The following is a 23,169-nucleotide window of genomic DNA, read 5'->3' as shown; positions in this document are numbered from 1 at the left end:
TGCTGTTTATGTACAGTGATGTCATATAAATGTCTGGACATGAAACATACACAAGAGCCCCCCCCCGCCCCCCCAGTCATCTGTGACTTAAGGGAGATATAGCGAGATGAGTAATGGCAGTAGTCTGCATACGAGTGGGTGTGATATGTCCCTTTTTATTGCACGCATGATTTATCACCTTGTCGCAGTGTTCTGTTTTGTCTTTGCACGAGCCACTTAAAGAAAGCACTTGTGCTGCTGCCATCCCCTTTTTCTTCCTCCCTGCAGAGTTGCAAGCTGCGCTATTGACTTTTGAGTACATTCGTGTCGAGCCATACATTGAGTGCCAGACGTACAGCGGAGTCACAATCTGAATTTATCTGGCTCTTGGGTTGAGCCGTCAATGAAGATTAAATCAGTCAGATAGTGTTAATGTTGTTTAAACTGAATGACTGAGTTAGGTGGTAACTGTAAATATAAAAAAACATGTTATGAATGTAGCACTGGCAGATGTGTTTTGAAAGACATACAGTAACTTTGTCCATGCTTTCTTATCTACCGGTAATTGACATCTTGATTCTTTACAACAGATCATCAAATAGCAAAAAATCATACAGTAGTGTTTCATACAGTACACTGCCCCTAAAGAAGCAACAGTGTTTCTGTTGATCAAAACACAATTTTAGACTACAAAAACTGGCGGTATCGAGTATGGTTCTTGATGTGTTCACCGTTCATTAAGCACTTGTCTGTTACGTTATTATTATTAATATGTTAGTATTGCTATGTATGTGACAAATAAACCTCCTTGTATCTTGTATCTTTGTCTACTACAAAGGTCAGAGGTCAAACAGTGAGCAGCGAAGGGTCAGCCTATCTTGTTTGTGTACATAACGTGTGTTCTGAAAAAGTATTTTTAAGAAGACATAAACATTGAAAACAAGCTGCATTTCATTCAGTGTATCCACATAATTGACTCTTTTAAGTCACTTAAATGTGGTTCAGTCCAACATTTGAATTTCGTTTTATGTTTTGGTTTTCAAGTTGTTCCTTTTGAATTATTTGTGATTTCCTGTTTGGTCTGTCTGAGCGCAATGTTGTGAAAATCTCCTCTTTTCTTAATTATTGAACTGATTACTGTTTAGCTCCTCTGGCCAATTAGTCGTCACAGTTGTTTCCCATTGAACTCTTGGCCATGGGCTGATGAAATGTGTGGTAAAACTTAAGTGCAAACGTCTGCGAGAAGAATGAGTTGTGAATGATGTTGTGTGTGTTTTCCCCCCCCCCCCTCTTTCTCTCTCTCTCTGTGGCTCAGTTTGACATGCAGAGGATAACGCTGGAGGAGCTCAAGCACATCCTCTTCCACGCCTTCCGGGACCACCTCACGATGAAGGACATCGAGAACATCATCATTAATGAGGAGGAGAGTCTCAACGAGAACTCTGGGAACTGCCAGACAGAGTTTGAGGGAGGTGAGTGCTCTACAGTATGTGTGTTTGTGTGCGTGCGTGCGTGCTTGTGTACGTGTTTAGTTGTTTGGATGGGTGTCTGGGATGGCGAGTTGGGTATATCTGCCTGTCACAGACAGCTGTCACTGCTGTGTTTCAAAGAATCTTTTTTCAGAATTGCGCTTAATAGCCTCATTATCAGTTAATAGCAGTTAACAGAGAGTTAAATAGGTGTGATGGAATCATCTCCACAAAATGCTGTGGTGGTGCAAAGCCAACAGCATGACTGCTGTGGGGCTGCCTCTCATTCTCTCATGGCCGTTTTTCGAGTTCCTCTCATTTATCAGTATGAAGTCAGCCACGCCTGACGATGAGCTCTGTCGATGATTGCAAGTCTGCAGCTTTGCGTAGGATCAAAAGCCTTTGACAGCCTCAAGCTTTTTGCACTCCAGATCAAAGAGATCTTTCATCTTTAATGTAATCTCTGCAATATATCGAAATGTTTTGGTATTGATTTGAATTTTCTTTTTAAACACACAGATGATCAGCTCCACAAGGCCATTTTGCCCTGATTTAAGTAATTATAGTGATTTTGGCTACATCATTCTCCATAGAGGAGCCGACAAGATAACATGTATTGGTTTTATACCACAGAAGGTCTTCTGGCATCGGAGAAACAGACACTTTTTATTGATGAGCACTAAGCCCTGGCTAGTGTATGTATCCAGGCTGATTATGACCAATTAATGATCAAGGCTGAATGCCAAATATTCTCATCTGTCAAATACTTCAAGCCTCCTTGAGCATTGATAATTGGCAGAGTAGGACTGTATGATATACATAATTTAATTCCTAATGCAGTGTTTAATTCCAATGCAGTGTGTTATTGTTGTTGCAAAACCTCACAGCATGAATGGGCTATTCTATTGCAACTGTTCTAACACATGTCCAATTTTGTGTACTGACATCATTCTACCTACTGTATCTCTGATCACTTGCTAGATTTATTTTATCCTCATTAGACAATGTGATAATACAGAAATAATGGAAATGATTATACGTATAAACTACAGTGAAGCCCCTAATGACATTATATTACGCTACCCAGTTTTTAAAAAATGGAAGATCTCTGTGTGCTGATATTGCTTATACAGACTATATATGAAGAGTTCAGATGCAAAAGCCTCTAAACGCCACCTCCGTCAAAAATGAGATAATGATGGTGAGGGAATGCTCTCCACACATACTATATGTTGATCAAATAATTTAGTTTCAAAACCCGCTAAATACCATTCTCTTCCTGATCTGAAATATGAATTTGTAGGCAAAAACCTATATAATAGGAGCCTGATAAAAATGCTAATTTAAAAGAAAAGTGGTCAGGCGGATTTAGAGGGTTTTGCATATATCTTATCTATATGTATATACGATAGCCTTATTTGCATGCAAGAGTAGCCTAATCATAAGATGAATTACGTTGACAGAATTGTAATTCAAACACTGATAAACTCAACATAAACACATCATTTTTATTTAGTAATTCATCATATCATGCTATAGAACAGCAGGGATCTTATTGGACCGTATTTGAACAGCTGTCTCTTTTATCCTCATGGTGATAATAAATGTTCCAATACAATTATCGGCAGAAATAAACCTTTCCGGTGAGCCATAAATGAGACATCTGTTGAAAGCCATGAATGCGAAAATTGCAGAACTTGCACAACAATAGTCACAACCCACACGTAAGAGATGACACCCAAGGATTTATGCAGTAAGCTGCCAACAGCCTCACTATCATTCCATCTTCGCGGTTTTAGACAGCATCAAAAATGATCACACAGACAATATGATGGTCTTGATTTATGTGCAAACCTGAAACTGGTCATAAAACGACTCACATGCAATTTGTGTTCCTACTATTAAATTTTACTAGCCATCAGTTATTTGATATTATTTACTGAGCAAAGTTTCTTTTGCCTTGTGAGGGTGGAGGATATCAGAAGATGCCTAAATGGTAAAGCTTGAACTGTAGTGCTACTCTATCCTCCCATCTCGCAGGATGAAGTGAACCTTTGCTCTGAGTTTATAACTAACACCTACAAGCAGCTGGGACCAAGGGCAGGAGTGCAGGTTCTTCAGGACTTCAGCAGTGGCCGTGGTGGAGTTTGAGCCCCCCCACCCCCACCCCTGTGACTCTGCGTTCAGATTACATACCCTGCCATTTTTTTGCACCTACAATGCCTGGCTTGGAAAGGTCAATCCCACAGTAGGGTTGCCAGGTTTGGTGGCATTTGGTTTCAGAAGTAAAGTCTCGGCCATGAAGCTGGAAAACATTTTATCTCCTGCCCCCAGTACCACCCCAGTTTGGGTACAAATGTTTTATGGATCAGTGTTTCTTATATGAGCTGGAATGCGTTTAGTCTGATCACGGGCACATCAGAGGTGAGTTGTGAGTCTGGGAACGGAGGCGGGTTATTTAGTTGCTTTATGGCCCCATAAAAAGAGCAGAGAAGAAAAGCTGATGAGTCCTCAAGGTGCTCGCCTCATTTTCATATTTATGACTTTGTCTTCATCAGGGAAGGGTGAGTTGAATCGCCGCTCAGTAGCCCCTCGATGACGGTTAATGGGATGCTACTTTGGTGTAGATGTGACTGAGCACTTCCTTATGGGCCCCTTGGCTGCAAATATTCTTTTTCATCCTGTTTTTATATGAAGAATCTTTTTTATTTAAAAAAATGAAGGCAGTCTTACAGGTTATCAAAGCTGTTGAGCTGTCTCTGAATATTCATGACGGCTAGCTAGTTCTTCTCCACACCGTCATGACTTCGAGCTACATTGATATCTCCACATTAATTAATCCTTTTCTCAAGTTCAGCCTGAGCCAAATGTTTTTGTGTGAGGGAGAGGAAAGCTTGCTGACGACATCAGCTGTGTGGTTGAGCGCAGGGCGACAACAGAGGGCATGCTGGGAAGAGCGAGACCTCCGCGCTGACTGACAGTGCCTCGGGCGTGCTCCATCTTCACCTCACCAGCTACAGCGTGTCTCCGTGTCTGAGGCTGCATTCGGAGATGCCATCTGTCAAAGCCCCGGTGCCCGCCATGAATTATTCACCACGATACCTTAGCCTGGCTGAACTGAGGCCGTGAGGTGCTCGCTGCCCGGGGTCAATAGGAAACTGCATAAGAAGTATTCCCTGAAGTATCAGCATAAGTGCAGAATCTTTGCCCCGACTTTAAAGTCTTTAATCTGTGTAGCATCAGGTTTAACCTTTAAGTATTTTAGCGGAAAGGCTCAGCACGTAGTACAAATTTTGCATAATTGATGTTGCCACCCATTCATTTGTAGGCTTTGATCTCATTTGAAAGTGAGGCTATCTCCCCTGTATTGTTGTTGACATCAGAATCTTTCATTCAGTTCGTCGTAAAAATGTTATTTCACATTTGCTGTAAAAATAACTACAGTCCTGGGTGACTTCTCTACCCTTGTGAACTGAGCCTGGTGTATAATTAGTTTCCAATTAGTTCCTTTCAGTAATTAATCCAGTATTGTCTGACCCTGCCTCCTTAAGTGCTGTAAATGCTGAGTGTTCCCTGTCCACTGTGGTGTGTGTCTGTGTGTATGTCTGTGTGTGAGTGTGTGTCTGTGTCTATGTGTGTGTGTGTGTGTGTGTGGGGGGGGGGGGGGGGGGGGGCACCAAGAAGTGTGACATCACCACACCTGTGTCAGCAGAGGGCGGTGCCTTGACCAAGCCAGAATCAAGGCCAGCTATTGGCTCGAGGCAGACAGGACTAGCTGACTAGCAGCACTCCCTGCTGGAGGGGGACTGACGCGGAAAAAATTACATTATAAGGGTGAGGCGAGTGCGCAATCTGTCTCTCCGCATGTGTCCCTGCTCCACCTAATAACCTCCCCTTCTATTCTCAATGGCAGGCTGTTGCCTCAGCTAACTCCAGGTCGGAAAGGGGACATGATTTTGATTTTTAAAGCCGACCTAACAGATTGCATACAGTTTGTTTTGGTTCCTCGTTAAAAACAAATGTAGCTTTGGGATCTTCAAAAAGCGTCTGTTTACCTTGTAGCTAACTAATTCATTCTTACTCTTTATTTAGGCTATATGACTTTACATGAAACTATTAAATTATTATGTTGATTTAATGATAATAGAATGTTTATTGATGTCATTGTACGTCACTTTGGACAAAAGCGTCTAGTAAGAACCATAAACAGAAAAATGATAGTATATAGAGTATATGCTCTAATAATAATATCACAGAACATATAAAGACAAAGTGCTTATGGGCAAGTCCCCCTACTCGGCGGCCATCTTGGTAATGCACTTTGGGCAGTTATGGGGCAGCTATATTCGTATTCAAGTGAATATGGAGGCATACATAAGGGTTACCTACAGTATATTATAGGAAGGGGCGGAATATGTGTGGACAACTGCCATATTGGCGTTACGAACTAACCCCATGCAAGTCTCCGATACAGCACCCTGCGTATTTGTTGGCACCTTGGTAAAGTTGAGTAAAAAGAGGTTTTAGAAAATCATCTTTTGGCAATTTATCTTGGTCTCACAATGAAAACAATGAGGAAAAAAGAACAACCTTTAAGGGAAGTAAATGTATTCTGAGATACAAAAATACCGAGAAGTACAAAAAAAGACAAATATGGTACTTCGATGAACCAGTGTTTTTGAGTCATGTCTACAGTCAGTGAAGAGTGAATGGGCTGTTGATGATGTGTAATTTTGAAGTCTCAGTACTCTCAGTACAGTACTCCGCATTAGCGTTACCCTTAGGACACCAAAAACCTTGCTGACCGTTTGTCTCTCTGTCTTCCCTTTCCACAGTCCACTCCAAGAAGAACAACCGGCAGACGTGTGTGCGCAAGAGCCTCATCTGCGCCTTCGCCATGGCCTTCATCATCAGCGTCATGCTCATTGCAGCCAATCAGATGCTGCGGAATGGCATGGAGTAGCACATCACTGTGATTGCGGGGCCCCCAGCCTGCATGTGCATGCTCAGTGCGTTATACAGGTCATTTCTCTTTTTTTGCCAAAAGAAGAAGAAGAAAATACAAACCAGATCGGAATTAAGAAAAAAAAAAAATCAAACACCTCACTGATGAAAGAATGAAAGAAAGTGAGAGAAAAAAAACAAGGAACCATTGTTTTTCTATCCAAGAGGTATTTTTTCCGGTCAGGAGTTTGTTTGTTTGTTTGTTTTGTTTGTTTATTATTTAATTTATTTCCTAGGGAGTGAGTGACAAACCAGTGTGGGTCAGACTGAAGCCAGCAGGGGGCAGGGTGTCTCCACAGAGACCCAACCCACGCCCCCCACCCCTTTTTCCCACCTCTCTGGCAGGGACATCTAAGGGCTGTTCCCTCAATGCAATAAACCACAGGAGCGTGGAATCAACCTCCTGTCCACCACCGGCCACCATGTTCTACACTCAATGCTGGTCCAGCCTGCGGTTTGGTGCAGCCCAGCCATGGACTGAACCACCATAGGGGAATTGGCGATGTGTTTTGTGCTTTTGGAAAGAGCACTGAAACACACACACAAACACACACACACACACACACACAAACATAATCAAGCACACAAGTTTGCAATGTCCCCTCCTGCGTCGCTATTTGTCACATAGCCATTTTAATTCCATCTGGGATACTGACTTCTACAGAGCTACCTGGAGACAGGCCTTTCTCTTTCTTTCTTTCTCTCTCTCTCTCTCTCCCTCCCTCTCTCTTTCTCTCACTTGCTTTCTCTGTCCCTCTGTCTGCCATCATCTTTTTGTGTTTGGATTTTCTTCTTCTATTATTTTCTCTGCTCACCCACCAGTCCATATTTGATCTTTCGCCGTGTGACGTGACGTTGAAAACGAGGACACTTCAGACGAGGACAGCGTGCTCGGCATGCCAAAGACTGGAGATTGTGTGTGGGTGGAAGTGCGGCTCGGCTCGGCTGGGCTCGGCGCTACCTCTGGGCCTCGTACTGTTTTCTTCCCGCCCATTTCCCGGCCTCCACACTGAGACTGACATTTCAACATCTCGCTCTCTCGCTCTCTCATGACGTTGAGCAGGAGGTTAACACTCACTCAACACACTTTTTTTTACTTCTTCTTTAGTTGTCTGCCTCAAATTTAGCCTTTGTCTGGTGCATCCTTCCGCCAACACAAACCCATCTCTTCCCCATGTAAAGTACTGTGGATGCCGTGGTGTGGATGTACGTAGAGTAGCCGGGCTGGTGTGTGTGTGTGTGTGTGTGTGTGACCTGCTACGCCCACCTCAACCACCTGTGTCCGGCGCACCAGCCTCTTCCCACGGCATGGCAGCGCTGAGGCCGGACGAGCGCCTGTGGGTCTCCGTGGCGATCGAGTGCCTGAGGTCGGCGCTGATGTCCAGACTAGGGATGAACTGAACTTGTCTTGCAGTGTTAGAACAGTCGGGCCTGTGTGCTTCTCCTTTAAAACCAACGCTCCTTGGTTAACAAAGCCAGTCTTTTACTGTATTGTGTTGGGATTATCATTACCTGAGCACCCTCTCATCCCCATCCCCTTCCTGTGTAAAATTCTCACAATAATACTTAGACCACCTTTAATTGCATGCAATGTCGTGAAAGTCTGTATATGTATGCCCCTACATATAGTATATCCATGTCAGGGCAGATGTATGTCTGTGTGTCCGTGCATGACTGTCGATCCCTCCATACACACTCTGCTCAGGCAGTGTCTCAGAGGTCTGGGTGGGGGTGGTGGGGGGGGTGGTGGTGAGCGACTGAGTGAGGGTTTATGGTCCGCTACCACCACCACCGAGAGTCCACCACCACTCTGAGTGCCTCTGACTGAAGCCATATAAATCTGCACAGACGTACCTAAGAACACACTCTGTGGGAGTGCGATCTTCCGCTGCGACTGGGAAATGGGGAGATGGGGAAGAAAAACAAAATGTCATTTGGCAAAGGGAAATGTGGCGGAGAGTGCTGAATTACCCTTTTCTACTGTAAATGTCAGCACCCCAGTATGAACACACAGAGAGGGAGAGAGAGAGCAGGGAGATGAGGGGGTGGGAGGGATAGATTGCAGTACTGCAGCTCTACCTGCTGGCGCAGAGGGGAACTTGATGTTTAGAAGAGAAACAATATCATTCAGGATTATGAATGAGTACGGACCAGCTGTTTTTGGTAGAGTTCCTTTTCAACACTGTTTAGTGCAATAGAATGTATTGGATTGTGATAAAAGTTATCAAATGAATGCATATAGTACATTGTATACAAGCTTACCAGGCTAAAGAAGTATTATGATAATTAAAGTGAATATGGAATGTTTTTGCAGAATTTTGAATGTAATGCTAAAGGTATGGCAGGACTGCATTGGATCTTTGAGATTTTCTGCTCTGGGAAAACCAATTTAAACAACATCAGGCAAGAGGAGCCCACCTGGTGTTTCTGTCAGTGCACTCATTTTCTCCGGTGTCTCTTGCAGTTAAAGATTTCACATCTCTAAGTAGCTTTAGCGCAAATCACTCTGGACACGAATAGCAAACGGCACAGTGGAGTCTTTCTTTCTGTGATAAAGTGTCACTTGCATTCAGTGCATGTTTCAGGAATCAATATTTGGCAGGCCGGAAATTAAGCAATGAGTTTTTAGCAGCCATTCAAACAGGACATTGAGCTGCTCAATGCTGTTACGCGTCACTGGTGTTTTAGCAGCTGAAACTGCTTGAATCCCCCTCTTAGTTCTGATTCAGTAGCATGGTGGTCCCTGTCACACCTGTGTACTGTACAAAAAGTGTAAATAGTCAATATATTTACAAGAAATACACTCATAAATATACAGTATGTAAACTCAGCATGAAACTGTTCAAGAACATGTAGAAGATAGACCAGAAGTTAATATAAAACGACTGAAATATTAAGTAACTGTAAATATTTAAATCTGTACAAAATAAATGGAAATCATTTATGCAATAAAATTCTTTTATAAAATTTTTGTTGTAAAATGTATTGGTGTGGAGCACATGCATTTCAAATGTTTTTTTATATTTCATCATTGATTAAGACAGTATTATATGATGACGTTAAACACGTCCAAGATGTGTAGCCTATTCTGCATAATTGTATTTTAAATTTCTAATGAAACTCTAGCAAGTAGCTAATGATCTATTATTCAACAGATTTAACTGAGTATGGTATTCAAAATGTAAAGCGCAGTGGGCCGGATTTTTTTGGGATGAGACTTTGTGGGGGTAATCATTGTCATGGTCATTATCGTTTTTCTGAATGAGTATGTTGTTTGATGATATACTCCTTTATTATACCCACTTATAGTTTTTGTGGCATCTTCCCTCCTGAGGATGGTTTTTAGAGCTAGGTTTAGTCCATGTATCGGTTTGTAGAGCTAGGTTTAGTCAATGTATCGTATCATAGAGCTTAATACACATTGTTAAAGACAACTGTATGTGAATATCCTTAGTCTAGTTTTTTCTAATTTCCCCTTCCTACCCAAAGCATCTGGGGGGGGGGGGGGGGCATATGAAACCTGCTGGCGGGCCGGATCTGGCCTCGGGCCTTATGACACCCTGATATTAAGGTATATGAGATGGCACAACCTCACTCAAGCTAAGTTCTGAGTTACCACCAGAGGGAGGCAGACTCCTCCACATCATGTGGACGCCTTCAACTGCAGGCATCAGAGGGGAGCCCCTGACCTCACTGGGCATAATGTGCACATCTGCTATTACATATGTAAGTGATAGCCTACTGTTGCTAATGTAGTCTTGTAATTTTAAGGAATTAGGTTACATAATACATTCACTAGAAATGCAATTCCGAGGAATTACACGAGGGGATGCAGTCTGCTGGTTAGGGTGTTGGTGGGGCTGTTGAGCTTGCTGCTAGCTGGTTGGTAGGGTAATTGTGATACCTGCAAAGGTGCTTTTGGAGTAACCAAATTTGAATCTTGTGTGACATGGCATTCTTGAGATATCATACTCAAGGTGTTTTTGACCTTGACATTTGACCTTCAACCTCCAACTCACTTCATCTTTGAGTCCATAAAAACACTCATACCAAATTTGAAGCATGTACGTCAAGCCGTTCTGAAGATATAATGCTGAATGCATGAAATATGGCTGGGACTTTTATTTTGACACACAGGAAACACTTTAACAGAATGTGTAGTTCAGGTAGAGCTAGATTGTATGCTTAGAAGCTGAGACAGTTGAATTCCTCACAGGTGACACCTGTGCCAGTGTTCTGATTAGCCTGGGAACTGCTCTGAGAACTACTTAACGAGCGCAGCTGGCTCTATTATGACATCACAGCCCCCATTTAAGTCTATGGGGGAAAAATACACTTTTAATTACAACTAGAAAATGTAATTTCGAGGAAATTACCAGTGCATGAAAATATAAACATACTGTATATTAACATAAAATGCCAAACAAACTTTTATTTGGAAACAGTTGGCAGGAGTTTAAATAGTTAAATTATTTAATAGTGAATTATTGTAGTGAGGACATGTATTTTGAAACAGTTGTGGACAGAGAAAATAGTAGTCTTAAGAGAGCCAGATTGTATGCTTAAAGCCTGAGACAGAGTATAGTTTAAAAGTTGAATGTAGATAGTGTAATGGATGTTGATAGACAGAAAGTTGAATGGATGTTGATAGGCAGATTGTTTAATGGATGTTGATGTATAGTTTAATGGGTGGATGAGTGAATGGTTTGAAGAGGATGAATGGATAGAAAGTTGGATGGAATGTGCCTTATATCCTTGTAGAATGGAGAGACACAGAGAGAGTTGGCCTAGTTAAGCAGAAAGCAGTGGATACAGGTGCAATCAGTTTAACTGGCCCTTTGATGGGTCCTAATAGTGAGCAGCTGGAAGTTGATACAGGTGCAAATCAAGTTAATTAGTCCATTGTGATGTCATAGTGCTAATGCAAAGTCTATGGGGAAAAATAAGCTTGTTTTTTATTATCTCAAAAAGTATAACATTTATAAAAGTGAAAAATACATTCCCTACGTGTCCTTTTCAAGACCTACGTTACAAAGTTTGAACGAAGTTTCTATGTTAAACGGTTGAAGCTGAATTAGACGCAGAAATTTGGTGGGAAGAAGAAGAAGAAGAAGAAGAAGAAGAAGACTTCGGTTAACAGAACAGTGCATTTTCATGCACTGTAAATATCTCAAAAAGTATAATCTTCTCAAAAATGAAAAACGGATAGGACGGTAAAGCCTTGGAAGATCTACGGACGGTGCTTCAACCAAATTTGTACATTAAGCGGTTTGGGCTGAATAGCACGCACAAAAAGGTAAAAAGAAAAATAATAAGAAGAAGAAGTCTCCGGATTTCAATAGAGGGGATGCATCCCCTCTAATTATAGTATGAAAAATAAATTGTTGCAAAAGTAATAAAAAGTAATTTGTCAGAGACCTTAAGACTATCCAAAACAAGTATTCACTTGTGTGGTGTAACCTTCTAAAAGGCCTGAAATTAGAATAGCCCCCCCCCCCCCATTTTTGTATTAACCCTTGCCTCAAAGAAAATGTGAGTGAGCTGAGGTAACTAGAAAATGTAATTTCGAGGAAATTACCAGTGCATGAAAATATAAACATACTGTACATGTATATTAACATAAAATGCCAAACAAACTTTTATTTGGAAACAGTTGGCAGGAGTCAGAGTTGATAACAACAGACAGTTGAAATGGCTGAACAGTTAAATAGTTGAGTAGTTTAAATAGTTAAATTATTTAATAGTGAATTATTGTAGTGAGGACATTTATTTTGAAACAGTTGTGGGCAGAGGAAATAGTAGTCTTAAGAGAGCCAGATTGTATGCTTAAAGCCTGAGACAGAGTATATAGTTTAAAAGTTGAATGTAGATAGTGTAATAGATGTTGATAGACAAAGTTGAATGGATGTTGAGTTGGCCTAGATAAGCAGAAAGTAGTTGATACAGGTGCAATCAGTTTAACTGGCCCTTTGATGGGTCCTAATAGTGAGCAGCTGGAAGTTGATACAGGTGCAAATCAAGTTAATTAGTCCATTGTGATGTCATAGTGCTAATGCAAAGTCTATGGGGAAAAATAAGCTTGTTTTTTATTAATATCTCAAAAAGTATAAAGTTTACAAAAGTGAAAAATACATTCCCCACGTGTCCTTTTCAAGACCTACATTACAAAGTTTGAACAAAGTTTCTACGTTAAACGGTTAAAGCTGAATTAGACGCAGAAATTTGGTGGGAAGAAGAAGAAGAAGAAGAAGAAGACTTCGGATAACAGAACAGTGCATTTTCATGCACTGTAATTAAATCGGACAGGAGCTGTCTCGCAACCGGTTTCATCTCCACATAAACTAATTGAGAGTAATAGGAACCTGTCAATCACGAGAGCGTTGGAGCCTCTCACTGTGGGATTGGCTCACTGGCGGACGACGCTGATAAAAGGGTGTGTTATCATTAGCATGCGCGGCTCGGCTGATGCCCTTGAAAGTTCCCGCGCCAGAAAGATGACTTGTATAGTGGGAGCCAAGTACAGCAGGCGCTTGAGGCCAGTTAGGACCTCCACTGCGCCTCTTTAGCCCTCAGCACTGGCTGTGCCTTTGCTGCATGTCTGTCATTATCTCAATTAGGAATGGCCAGCTCTCTTCAAACATGTGGGCCACTTGTGTCAATGCTAGAAAGAGGCTTATAGGTTATTTGAAACCACAGTGGCCTACATGGTAGGCCTTTGAGTTATGTCAGAGACATTCCCCATGGGGAAGAAGAGTGGAGATGGTGAGTGCATAATGTTACAAATCATGTATGCAGCTCTTCTAGAGAGCTTCTACAGGCAGGCCTAATACATACCTATAGGTCTTTTCTGTATTCGGGCAAAACCTGACATGTAATATTTACAAAATTATAACAGGTAGACCACTACCACAGAATTCAGAATTTTATTCAAACCAAGAGATGCTACTACAAAATGGAAGACGATATTCGAAATTCCAACTTTGACCACGGAAACAGTTGAATATTTAACCTTACAATACATCTCATTTAAAACAATACAAATCTGTAATAATCTTTACAGTATGTGATATTGTCCCACAATGTCCCCCTCCATAAATCCTTCCATTTAGCGATAAATATCTGAGTCTGATTTTTTTCTTTTTTGCTTTTTATTCCTTATTGACACCAAGTTCCAGTGTCACTCACTGGGATATCAAAAATTTCTTGATACATGTAGAATTTCCCATGTGCAAATAACCATTGCATGCTACTGTAGTGCTACTAAATGCTTCAAATGATTCACATTTCATACCAAAAGAAAAGGGGACACTTTGATCACAATGGAGTCAATGAATCCATATTTCAAAGCAATACTTAGAACAGAAAGACCCTATATTTTCCAAGCACACTGATAAATGCTTCCCAGCAACGGCAATATGACATCTCACTTACACAATAAATGGATGCCCTAAATACACCATGGTCACTATATTTGCAGAATGGGTTATATTGTAGATTAATGTAATTCATTGATGAATGATCGAATGAAAAATGTAATAGTGAACAAATATTTTATCCCTGAGGGGAATTTTTTTTTCGGTTGATAACCACAAGCACATCTTGTTTTGGTTTAGCAAGTCATTGTTCGTTGTTGCAGTCATTGTTTTTCCAACTCCGCCCAAGGGGTCCCGCCTGTTGGCATGTTTGTCAGCACTCACAGCAGTTGAGTGAGCGTGGGCACTGTTTTTTTTTTTCTAGCCGTTTCTTTTTTGGTACTTTATCGAGCTGCATCCACAGATAACGACCATTTCTTCTTGAAAGCAGCGCTTGTTTACAAACAAGTCTATCCACACTTGTCCCCCCTCTTATCCAGTGCTTCCTGATGAGGAGTAGGTTGGCTGTGCTGGATCACTGCTTCATTGTGTTCTTGATGGTCCACCTCTGGCCGGTGCAGGACCTCAGCACCAGCATGTAGCCGAAGAGCACGTTAGCCGGCACCACCTCCAGACAGCGGCCTGTGGCTCTGTTCACCATCGCCTCGTTCTGAAAACCACAGTTCCTATTTTTAGGGGGCTTTTACGGCGACGGCGACATGGCATGGGTGCACAAGCACTTTATCTAGGCCACACATGAATGTATTACTGCACTTATCCATTCATTCTAATCTACACTGGGATCAAAGAAAGAAGCGATAAAGCTGTGTGAACTGGCATCAACTGGCATGTGAATTGGTGCTTGGAAATGAATTCAGATAGTATCTTGTGCATGTGTCAATGTGAATTTGTGTACCATAATCATTTGTTCATGATTAATAATTAATTAATTCTATGATAATCCATTAAGTTATACCAGTTTACACAAGTTTCACACCCCCACCCTGCATAATCTGAAGTGACTACTTATAAGTACACGTCTATAGCGTTGATGCTCTAGTGACCTGGATTTAGTCGTTCTTTACCTGAGCGAAGTTCCATGTCTTTTGTTGCATGTTGGAGATTTTCTCACAGTTGAGGAGCTGCGGAGAGTTGCTGACGCGGTCATCCACGACGCAGCGTGTGTCCTCTCCAGTGCTCCCCAGTGGACCCAGGAACAGATAGCCCTCCTTAGTGTAGCGACCCAGCTGCAGTTTGTAATGAAGGAGATGTTAGGTAGGTGATCAGTGATACACAAGGTAAGAGGAATAGACAGAGAGAGGGATAGAGAGAGAAAGAGAGAGAGAGGGATAGAGAGAGAGAGAGAGAAGAAATTGTGAAACCTGTTTACTCCAAGAAATATCTTGAATCAATATAGCTGCTATAAGTACTGTATACCTTAATGTGTTGTATTAAACAACATAAGGGTCTCTCTCACATATTTAAGTAGTTTTAAGTTATTGCCGGTACTTTGAGTTTCTCATAGGGAAAAGTGTGCATGCAAAGTGTGAACCAAAACATTTAACACACCTAAATAGGATACATTAACTGGTTTATTTTAGCCTACTTGTAGCGCATTCATCAGGACCTGTTATTTGGCTCACTCTTTCACTCTCCTCTTCTTTCCCTGCATTCTTTGGAAAGGCCCCTCTGCCTGTCCTCTCCTAACTCTTCAGGATAAACTGTTCTCATGTCTCCCTTGTTTTTTAATTTTAACAGTGTAAATAACAAGTCCATGAGTAAGTATTATTTCAAAGCCTATATGTTGGATCATGTTCAAGAAAAATACTAACATAAATAAATGTGTTATTCCCTAATTTCTTAGGTAGTTTCTTAACTCACTTCTCTTTCTTTGTGCATGGCTTCATGTTACCTTTCCAAATGAAGTTAGTTTGTTTCAGTCTGTCTCTGATATTTCTCCATATGAATGATGATGGCCTACATCGGATTCAAGGTAACAGTGTGGTGTGTTTCATAATTAGTTTAGTCATTCGGTTATTGGTTGATAAATAAGACACTGTTGCACTTTCGCTTTGAGCCAGTCAGATGGGCAGCCGTGGCCTACTGGTTAGCGCTTCGGACTTGGAACCGGAGGGTTGCCGGTTCAAACCCTGACCAGTAGGAAGTGGCTGAAGTGCCCTTGAGCAAGGCACCTAACCCTTCACTGCTCCCCGAGCGCCGCTGTTGTTGCAGGCAGCTCACTGCGCCGGGATTAGTGTGTGCTTCACCTCACTGTGTGCTGAGTGTGTTTCAATAATTCACGGATTGGGATAAATGCAGAGACCAAATTTCCCTCACGAGATCAAAAGAGTCTATATACTTATACTTAGATGTGCTCATAGACAGTAGCCTATCTGCCTATCTGCCTTAATGCACGTACATTGTATGTTGTTTAAAAATCACACTGGAGGAAGCACAGACGAAAATGTCATTTTGAGACAGAGTCAGACACGCTCATAGACGGTAGCCTTTCTGCGTTAATGCATGGATATTGTTCTAATTTTAATTTCAAAATAACATTTGAGGAAACGTTGATGAAAACTTAGCGTGAGAAAGGCATGTGTGAAATATGTAAATTGTGTGTCCAGCCCTGTTTTTAGTAGGCAGCTGCTCTCCTCTCTTCCCAGTAATGTGTACCACCACTGAATCTTATAGTGGTACGCAGTACCAGACTGCGCCCGGACCGTACCGGCTAGGGGTGTAAAGGTACACATACTTGTACTGAACCGTTTAGGTTCAATACAGATGTGTACCGAATGTACCAAACACAGTCTTTAACAGTAATCAGCAGGAACATTTTTTGCTTGCAGACCATGTTTCAAATTTGAACTCCCACACAAACATATTAAGTGACGGACCGTATGTCAGTTTAGTCAATTAATGACAAAAAACATTGAACACCTTTTTAAAAGACTATCTTCCCATTGTGCATCAGCAATATTGTCAGTGAATTCTAGGTTAGCAGTACCTACAGGTTTACTGTGCCGATCTTTAACTGAACCGTGACTTCAAAACCGAGGTACACACCGAACCGTGATTTTTGTGTACACTCCTAGTACTGGCCTACTTTCACCCCTGGGGATAACACAAAATGCACATTTCCACACATATTATTGCTGCAAACAGAACAGTCAACAATGTTTTGTCACCTGAGGACCCCACCCATGACATGGATGCAGTGTAGCTGTATGGTTCTCCTTTTCACCTTGATCCACACAAAGATTTGTCACATTGTTGTTGCGTATCTGTCAGAAATAAGGCCAACAGAACACAGTCGAAAACAGTGAATACTCAGCAATCAACACTCAGCTCAGAAATGAGAACGTACAGCACAGTATAAGCAATCTCCACCTCAGCAAAGAATATGAAGCCTGTATTTCAGGATAAACTAATGTGCTGCATCCACAAAGCTTTGAGTTCAACTCACCTCTCCATAAAACAGAGTGCTATTGTACCTCCTCATCTCTGGGTAGATGTTGTCCAGGTACCACTCAAAGTTTTTGCACTGAAGACTTTTCCTAATTGCCACTCTCTGGGATATGTCACCATAATCAATCCCATGGTTCTGTAGGGGGAGGCCAACCCAGCGTTATTCAGCCACAGGAAACAACAGATGGAGGACAGACAGTTGGAGAGTGTACAGTCAGCGCATGACTCACTCACCTCCATGGGGAGGTTCCAGGCCAAGTAGACGTTAGATTTGTACTCGTCCATCCAGACCTCTGCGACCCGCAGTGCGTTGCGGCGGGTGTGGAAGGCGATATTGCTGTGGTACGGCTTTTTGGTTCTGGCAATGTGGGCCACCCTGGAGCAAGGCAGCACCTCCATGCTACCGCCACACAGCCAAACCTGTGATACATGGAAACGCGCGTTACACACACACACACACACACACACACACACACACACACACACACACACACAAACACACACACATGGCGTCAGTACTTTCCTGATGAAATTCCTGGGTGTTATACTGAAATATCCTCAAATAAGATTGAGGCAACATTCTTTTTTATGGCTATGGACACTGTTCTATTTTTTGAGGGGCAGAAATAGGTGACACACTAACCCTGATTCCGAGCTCAATATTCTCTCCTCCGTAGACATCCATGCCAGAGTCCAGCAAACCCAGCTCTCCAAAGTAGTCGCGGTTCACAACGAACGAGCATCCGATCATTGCAGGAGTCCTAGATGACACAGTGTTATGACTTTCATTTCAGAGCTAGCGAATGTTAATTAACAGCAATGTTTTTTTAAAAACCACACTAAAGATCAGGAACAAAGCCTAGACTTTAAAATGCATACTGCCCATGCTGAAATATGTTGCTTTTATGCCATTAGAAGGCTAGACAAAGTTGCTTAAGATAGATAGATAGATAGATAGATAGATAGGTAGATAGGTAGATAGATAGACAGACAGACAGACATACATATAGATAGATGGATGGATAGATACTTTATTTGTCCCTATGGAAATGTAGGTGTCCAGCAACTTATGACACACATACAGAACATGAAACACTCTGAGGATGCAAATGCAATGGAGATGCAATTGTGAGATGATATCTATCCACCAGATTTCAGATACTAGACGGAACTGATACTGCGATGCAGTATGCAGTGGAAGTGATATAGTGAGATGTTATGGTGTGTGCCATGGAGGTAGTGCAAAAAGTGAACAGTGCAAAGATATTACCAGTGCAATTATAGAATACTCTGCCTGATATAAAATACAAAAAGGTACTGTAAATGACAATAGAAACTAACTATACAAAATCATGATACTTTATAAAAAAAATACTAAAGTAAAAAAGCATGACAGTTTTAAAAAATAGGGCATAACAAACATAAAGAGAAAAAAAGAGAAAAAATGTGTGTAGAAGCTAATATTGCCTGTAAAAGACAGGCTTAAAGATTATTACCTAAATCCCTGTGGGGTAGCAAATCTAGTACCAGCTTGCTTTTTGTGAAGTCAAGAACTATCATACATAGAACTGCTTGAAGAGAGAAGATTTAACTCAGTTCTGTACCAAGAGCCCAAACCAGAAAAAAGAAAAAAAAAATCTGTTTTTTTTCTGGTTTCCATTTATGGTGGAGGCTGTCGCTAAGACCTGAGTGTCTCACAGACGTGGATGAGAGAGAAGGTGAAGACAGAGAGGGTTAAAGCGGAGCTAGTAATCAAGGATCTTTGGTGAAGAGGAGGGAACCTGATGGGCGCTGTGGTGTCCCCTTCGTCCCACCACTGCTTCGGAGGACTGATGTACATGCACCACAGCTCCCAGTTGTACCCGTGGCCAGAGTTCTCATAGCGCTCCAGCTCAAAGGTCTCATACTTGATGTTGTCTATGGAGGGCAGGATGATCCTCTTGCGATCCTCCTTGATTCTAGCCAGAACCGGTTCAGCCCTGGGATAACAATGAAAGAAGCTGGATTATGAACAAGCTTGGGGTTTACTGCTGCTGTGACTATGGTGAGGCATAAGTCTGTGGAGCTTTTTTTTTTTTTTTTTTTAAATAAGAGACTTATTAAAAAAGACAAGAGAAGACACTTTCACTTTGTCTCTCGGTTCACTGAGCAACTGTGTGTAATGGATGGGGGTGGTCTCTTTAGATTGCTTGTAAATCCACCATCACCCTTAACGCAGCTGTCTAAGGCTTACCAAGAGGGAGTGAACTCGACGTGGGCATCAAAGAAGCCCGTCACCTCCCCGGTGGCCACTTTCCAGCCCTCGATGCGGGCGCGGATGAGCCCCTCTCTCTTCTGATTGCGCACGATTTTGACGAGTCCCGGGTAGCGCTTGTTGACATACTCCTCCAGCGGCCCTTTCAATTGCTCTGTGAAACACAACACAAACACACACACACACACACACACACACACACACACACACACACAGACATAGAATGTGTGTTTGAAAAGAGGAAATAGTGTTGAATTACTATTGAAATTCTTTTCATGCTGATTATGAATGCATTGCAGCCGTGTTTAAACATCACTAGGCAGAATAGGCTTCCTGTGCTGTAAACTGCCACGCCTTTGATCTCGACGGAAGACATGAATGCTTCCCTCAAGAGAAAATAAAATCCTCTCAGAAATCCTCCCACCGCCCTTGATCACTTTGTACAGTCAGCTACAGTGTAAAGGACAGCCACACATTAGAGTGGAGAGTGGGAGAGTTATGACGACAGTAGAACATGCAATTTGTGCATTTGTCCCTTCATCTGACACAACCACATGTTTTTATTATTACATTTTTTTATTCTGTGCCAATGGTTGGATGGTCCTCCTCGGTCTACTGCAACTTGTTTGTAAGAACGAACTGTCTGTCATGCTTAAGACATGGAATACAAACCCAACAACACTCACAGCTGGGAATTACTTCCCATGGTAATGCTGAATTATACAAAGCCCATGCAAAACCACTGATTAAAATTTAATTTCCCTTTGTTGTACTCCTCGCCCAATTCCATTTTATGTCACTAATCTATTTCACATTCAGGAGGCAAGTGACGGCAGTATCCATGTTTACAAATTCATATCACATCATAACATGGTGTCTGCCAGCTTTCACCAACCTTCATCGCTGTTGTCGTCCACCAGGATGATCTCCTTGAGGAGGTGGGCCGGTGTGTGATTGACGGCTGAGTGGACAGAGCGCAGGATGACAGAGAGCGCCTCGTTCACAAAGATGAAGATGAGCGAGATCTGGGGAAGGTCTCTTGGGTAGTACACCTTTCTGCACCTGCAAAGCAGATGGCAAACAACAGATAAGTTGTCTCCAATAAGTCAAAGGCAACCTCCATCCCATTGATGCATAATTCCCTCAGCCTAACTGTACTTCAAAAGGGGGATGCAGGAAACCACAGACTCTTTGCATCATACAACTCAGTAAGGGCGGAGAAGAATGGAGTCTTTTTTTCCTGTTTTCAGCATTTCAATCTCATCTTTGTGGTACTGACTGAATGGTGTTTCTGGAGCGATATGAAGCCCATATATAATGCGCTCTTTGTTGACTTGCGACGCTGGCATTTGAGGGGGAAGGAAGAGGAGGGATATGGAGCGCCTCAGCCTGCCTGTCTGATCTAGTGGGCCTTCAGGAACTGACACCAACATAAACAGTGCAGAACAAGGGAAGAGGCTCAGAACTTAGAAAGGGACTGGTCAGCAGAAAAAAAAAACAGAAATGTTTTACACCCACTGTTTGGAAAAGCGCCGGATGCCAAGTACAATGATGGAGGATGTACATCACATTGTTAGTGTACTCATTTGAGTCTAGGTACCTTGTCTTTTTCTTTAACATAAAACTGTCCCAGTGAACTTTCAGGGACTCCTTAGAAACAAATCATGATGGTTGGCTACACTCACTTGCTCGGTCGATAGTCTGGGATGGATCTGTCCAGTGATATCTTGTCACTGAGATATGCATTGTAGCCATATTTCTCCTTTAGGTATTTGGCCTCTTTCTCTTCAGCTGGAGTTAAGGTTGCTGGCAGACCTCCTCTACCACGACCTCCAAAGCCTTCAATGAGTCCCAGTGATTTGGATAAGCCTGCAGAGCACAGTTTGTAAAAAACACTAGGTAAAAATGCAATATAGGCATGCAGTACGCTGTTGCTTACCACAGTACCTGTACAACAGAATGAATTAGTGTCAGTAGCGCAAGTGCATTTCTCGGTTGACATGTTGCCTTTACGTACCGTTCAGTTGCCTGTACACCACGTCTTCCAGGGATCCTAGTCTTCTTAACAGAATTTCATGAGTGATGCTTGCGTCTTGCCCAGTGATGTTCAAACCTGTGTGTCTTCTCACATCAGCCAAAGCATCCAGACCAATCCCTTTGGATGTACGTATATTACACTTGCCCCAAAAAGTAATGAATCCACCCACTGCTATCACGTTCAGGACCAATAAAACTTTCCACCTTCTTGTCATAAATGCCATTAAAGATGTTGGTGTCCTGAAGCCGATTAGTCGTATCTAAAAGACATTCAATACACAATGAGTTCAAATGTATTCTGTGACATAACGTGATTTTCGTGTGTCGCGCCAATTTTTTTAGTAGCCATTTAACGCGCAAGTGAAAACACAACGGATTGGTTTCTGATTCAACTGTAGCTCAACACGCCTTTAAACACATTAGATGTAGCGTATAGGGATTTGCTGCCCGAACTGAGCGAGTAGTATCAATGTCTAACTATCAATATCTAATCTATAAAGGTCTATATCATTTAACTAGCTTGATCACTTACCATTTCGCATTGAGGATATGTTTGAGATGTATTCTGCTCTTGGAGCTTGTTCGTGAGCTTTCATCCGTGTCGATACAGTTTCCAAATGTCTCATTCAAAACTCAGGCGTACAATGTAACACCGGTTTGGTAAACAGGAACCCCCTCCGATTGAAACATTACGCGCAAATATTGCTTCATGAACATACATCTTCAATCTTTTCAGACTCTAAAGTCTGTCTCTGAACGCCTCCTAGATCGCCCCTTACAATGTGATTCTATACCTTGCACGAATCTTATGCCGCAATTTCTTTCAATCACAACAGCGAGATAAATCCAACGCTGATACGCTCCGTATCCATAATAAGTGTAGTCTAAAAGACTGGATAAATTAAGCAGCTCAATGACGGTAATAAACGCATGGAATACCCTATGCTTCTTGCGCATGGAGGTTCCTAGGAACCCTCTGCTGAAAATGTGTCGGTGTGCAGACGCAGCATCCCCTCAGATGTTGTCATGGCAAATGGTAGTGTTGAATTGCGAATGGTAATGGCGTTAACGGTATTCTCCTTGCAACCCAGTCAACCAAATTTCAGATCAATGCGTTCTCTTTAATGCTTCTTTCCCATTCCTGGTTTGTCTCTGTTGTGTGTGTGTGTGCGCCGCTATACCGTATCATCCTGGCCGAATGCGCACACTTGCTTAGGATACTTCGTCGAAAGGCTGAAGTAAAACATGGAATGGATGTTACTTGGAAGAGGCTAACCTTACTCTAACCGTAGCCTCAAGCTACGCATAACTAGCATCCAAAGAAAATGCCTTATCAAACCACTTGATTTTCAGATAGGCTACCTTGCCACACAGTAAAATCTGTTTGAAAAGATTCAAATGATGTTTCCTTTTGAACATCATAATATGGCTAATGTCTAGACGTGCCTTACTGTTTAGGCACTCGCTTTTCATTGGATAGTGAATGATATAGAGGTATCCTTCTTACACACACACACACACACACACACACACACACACACAAACACTACACATTAGAAATAGTAAATGATACTTCGTCATATAGGCCAAAAACTGCTGCTGGAGC

At 42.0% G+C, this 23,169-nt stretch overlaps 2 protein-coding genes and 1 long non-coding RNA gene across 6 annotated transcripts in view; 1 reads left to right on the top strand and 2 right to left on the bottom strand.

Annotated features, from left to right (window-relative positions):
* caln1 (calneuron 1) overlaps positions 1-9,078 on the top strand; it is a 52,018-nt gene extending 42,940 nt beyond the window's left edge. For all 4 annotated transcript variants that reach the window (XM_042063446.1, XM_042063444.1, XM_042063445.1 and 1 more), the window contains exons 5-6: positions 1,295-1,451; positions 6,284-9,078. In XM_042063446.1, coding sequence (XP_041919380.1) covers positions 1,295-1,451; positions 6,284-6,411 — 285 coding nt within the window. In that variant the 3' untranslated portion in view covers positions 6,412-9,078. The remainder of the gene's footprint in view (positions 1-1,294; positions 1,452-6,283) is intronic.
* On the bottom strand, positions 1,370-5,660 carry LOC121683702. The gene is made up of 3 exons (XR_006022877.1): positions 5,650-5,660; positions 2,718-2,723; positions 1,370-1,458 (listed from the first exon to the last, which is right to left on the bottom strand). It is a non-coding gene; the product is annotated as an uncharacterized LOC121683702 (long non-coding RNA).
* A 4,263-nt stretch (positions 9,079-13,341) lies between the features above and the next one.
* galnt17 (polypeptide N-acetylgalactosaminyltransferase 17) lies at positions 13,342-22,850 on the bottom strand. Its single transcript, XM_042063431.1, has 12 exons — positions 22,096-22,850; positions 21,544-21,823; positions 21,212-21,395; positions 20,422-20,588; positions 19,506-19,680; positions 19,054-19,251; positions 17,916-18,033; positions 17,507-17,692; positions 17,271-17,408; positions 16,993-17,088; positions 14,890-15,051; positions 13,342-14,474 (listed from the first exon to the last, which is right to left on the bottom strand). Exons 1-12 carry the CDS (start codon positions 22,096-22,098, stop codon positions 14,340-14,342), a joined length of 1,842 nt encoding a protein of 613 aa, XP_041919365.1. The 5' UTR covers positions 22,099-22,850; the 3' UTR covers positions 13,342-14,339.
* Positions 22,851-23,169: the final 319 nt, after the last annotated feature.

The sequence above is a fragment of the Alosa sapidissima genome, chromosome 15 (genome assembly GCF_018492685.1).
Source record: "Alosa sapidissima isolate fAloSap1 chromosome 15, fAloSap1.pri, whole genome shotgun sequence".
In the NCBI taxonomy this organism is placed as follows: Eukaryota; Metazoa; Chordata; class Actinopteri; order Clupeiformes; family Clupeidae; genus Alosa; species Alosa sapidissima.
This window is presented reverse-complemented; position numbering and strand designations above follow the sequence as displayed.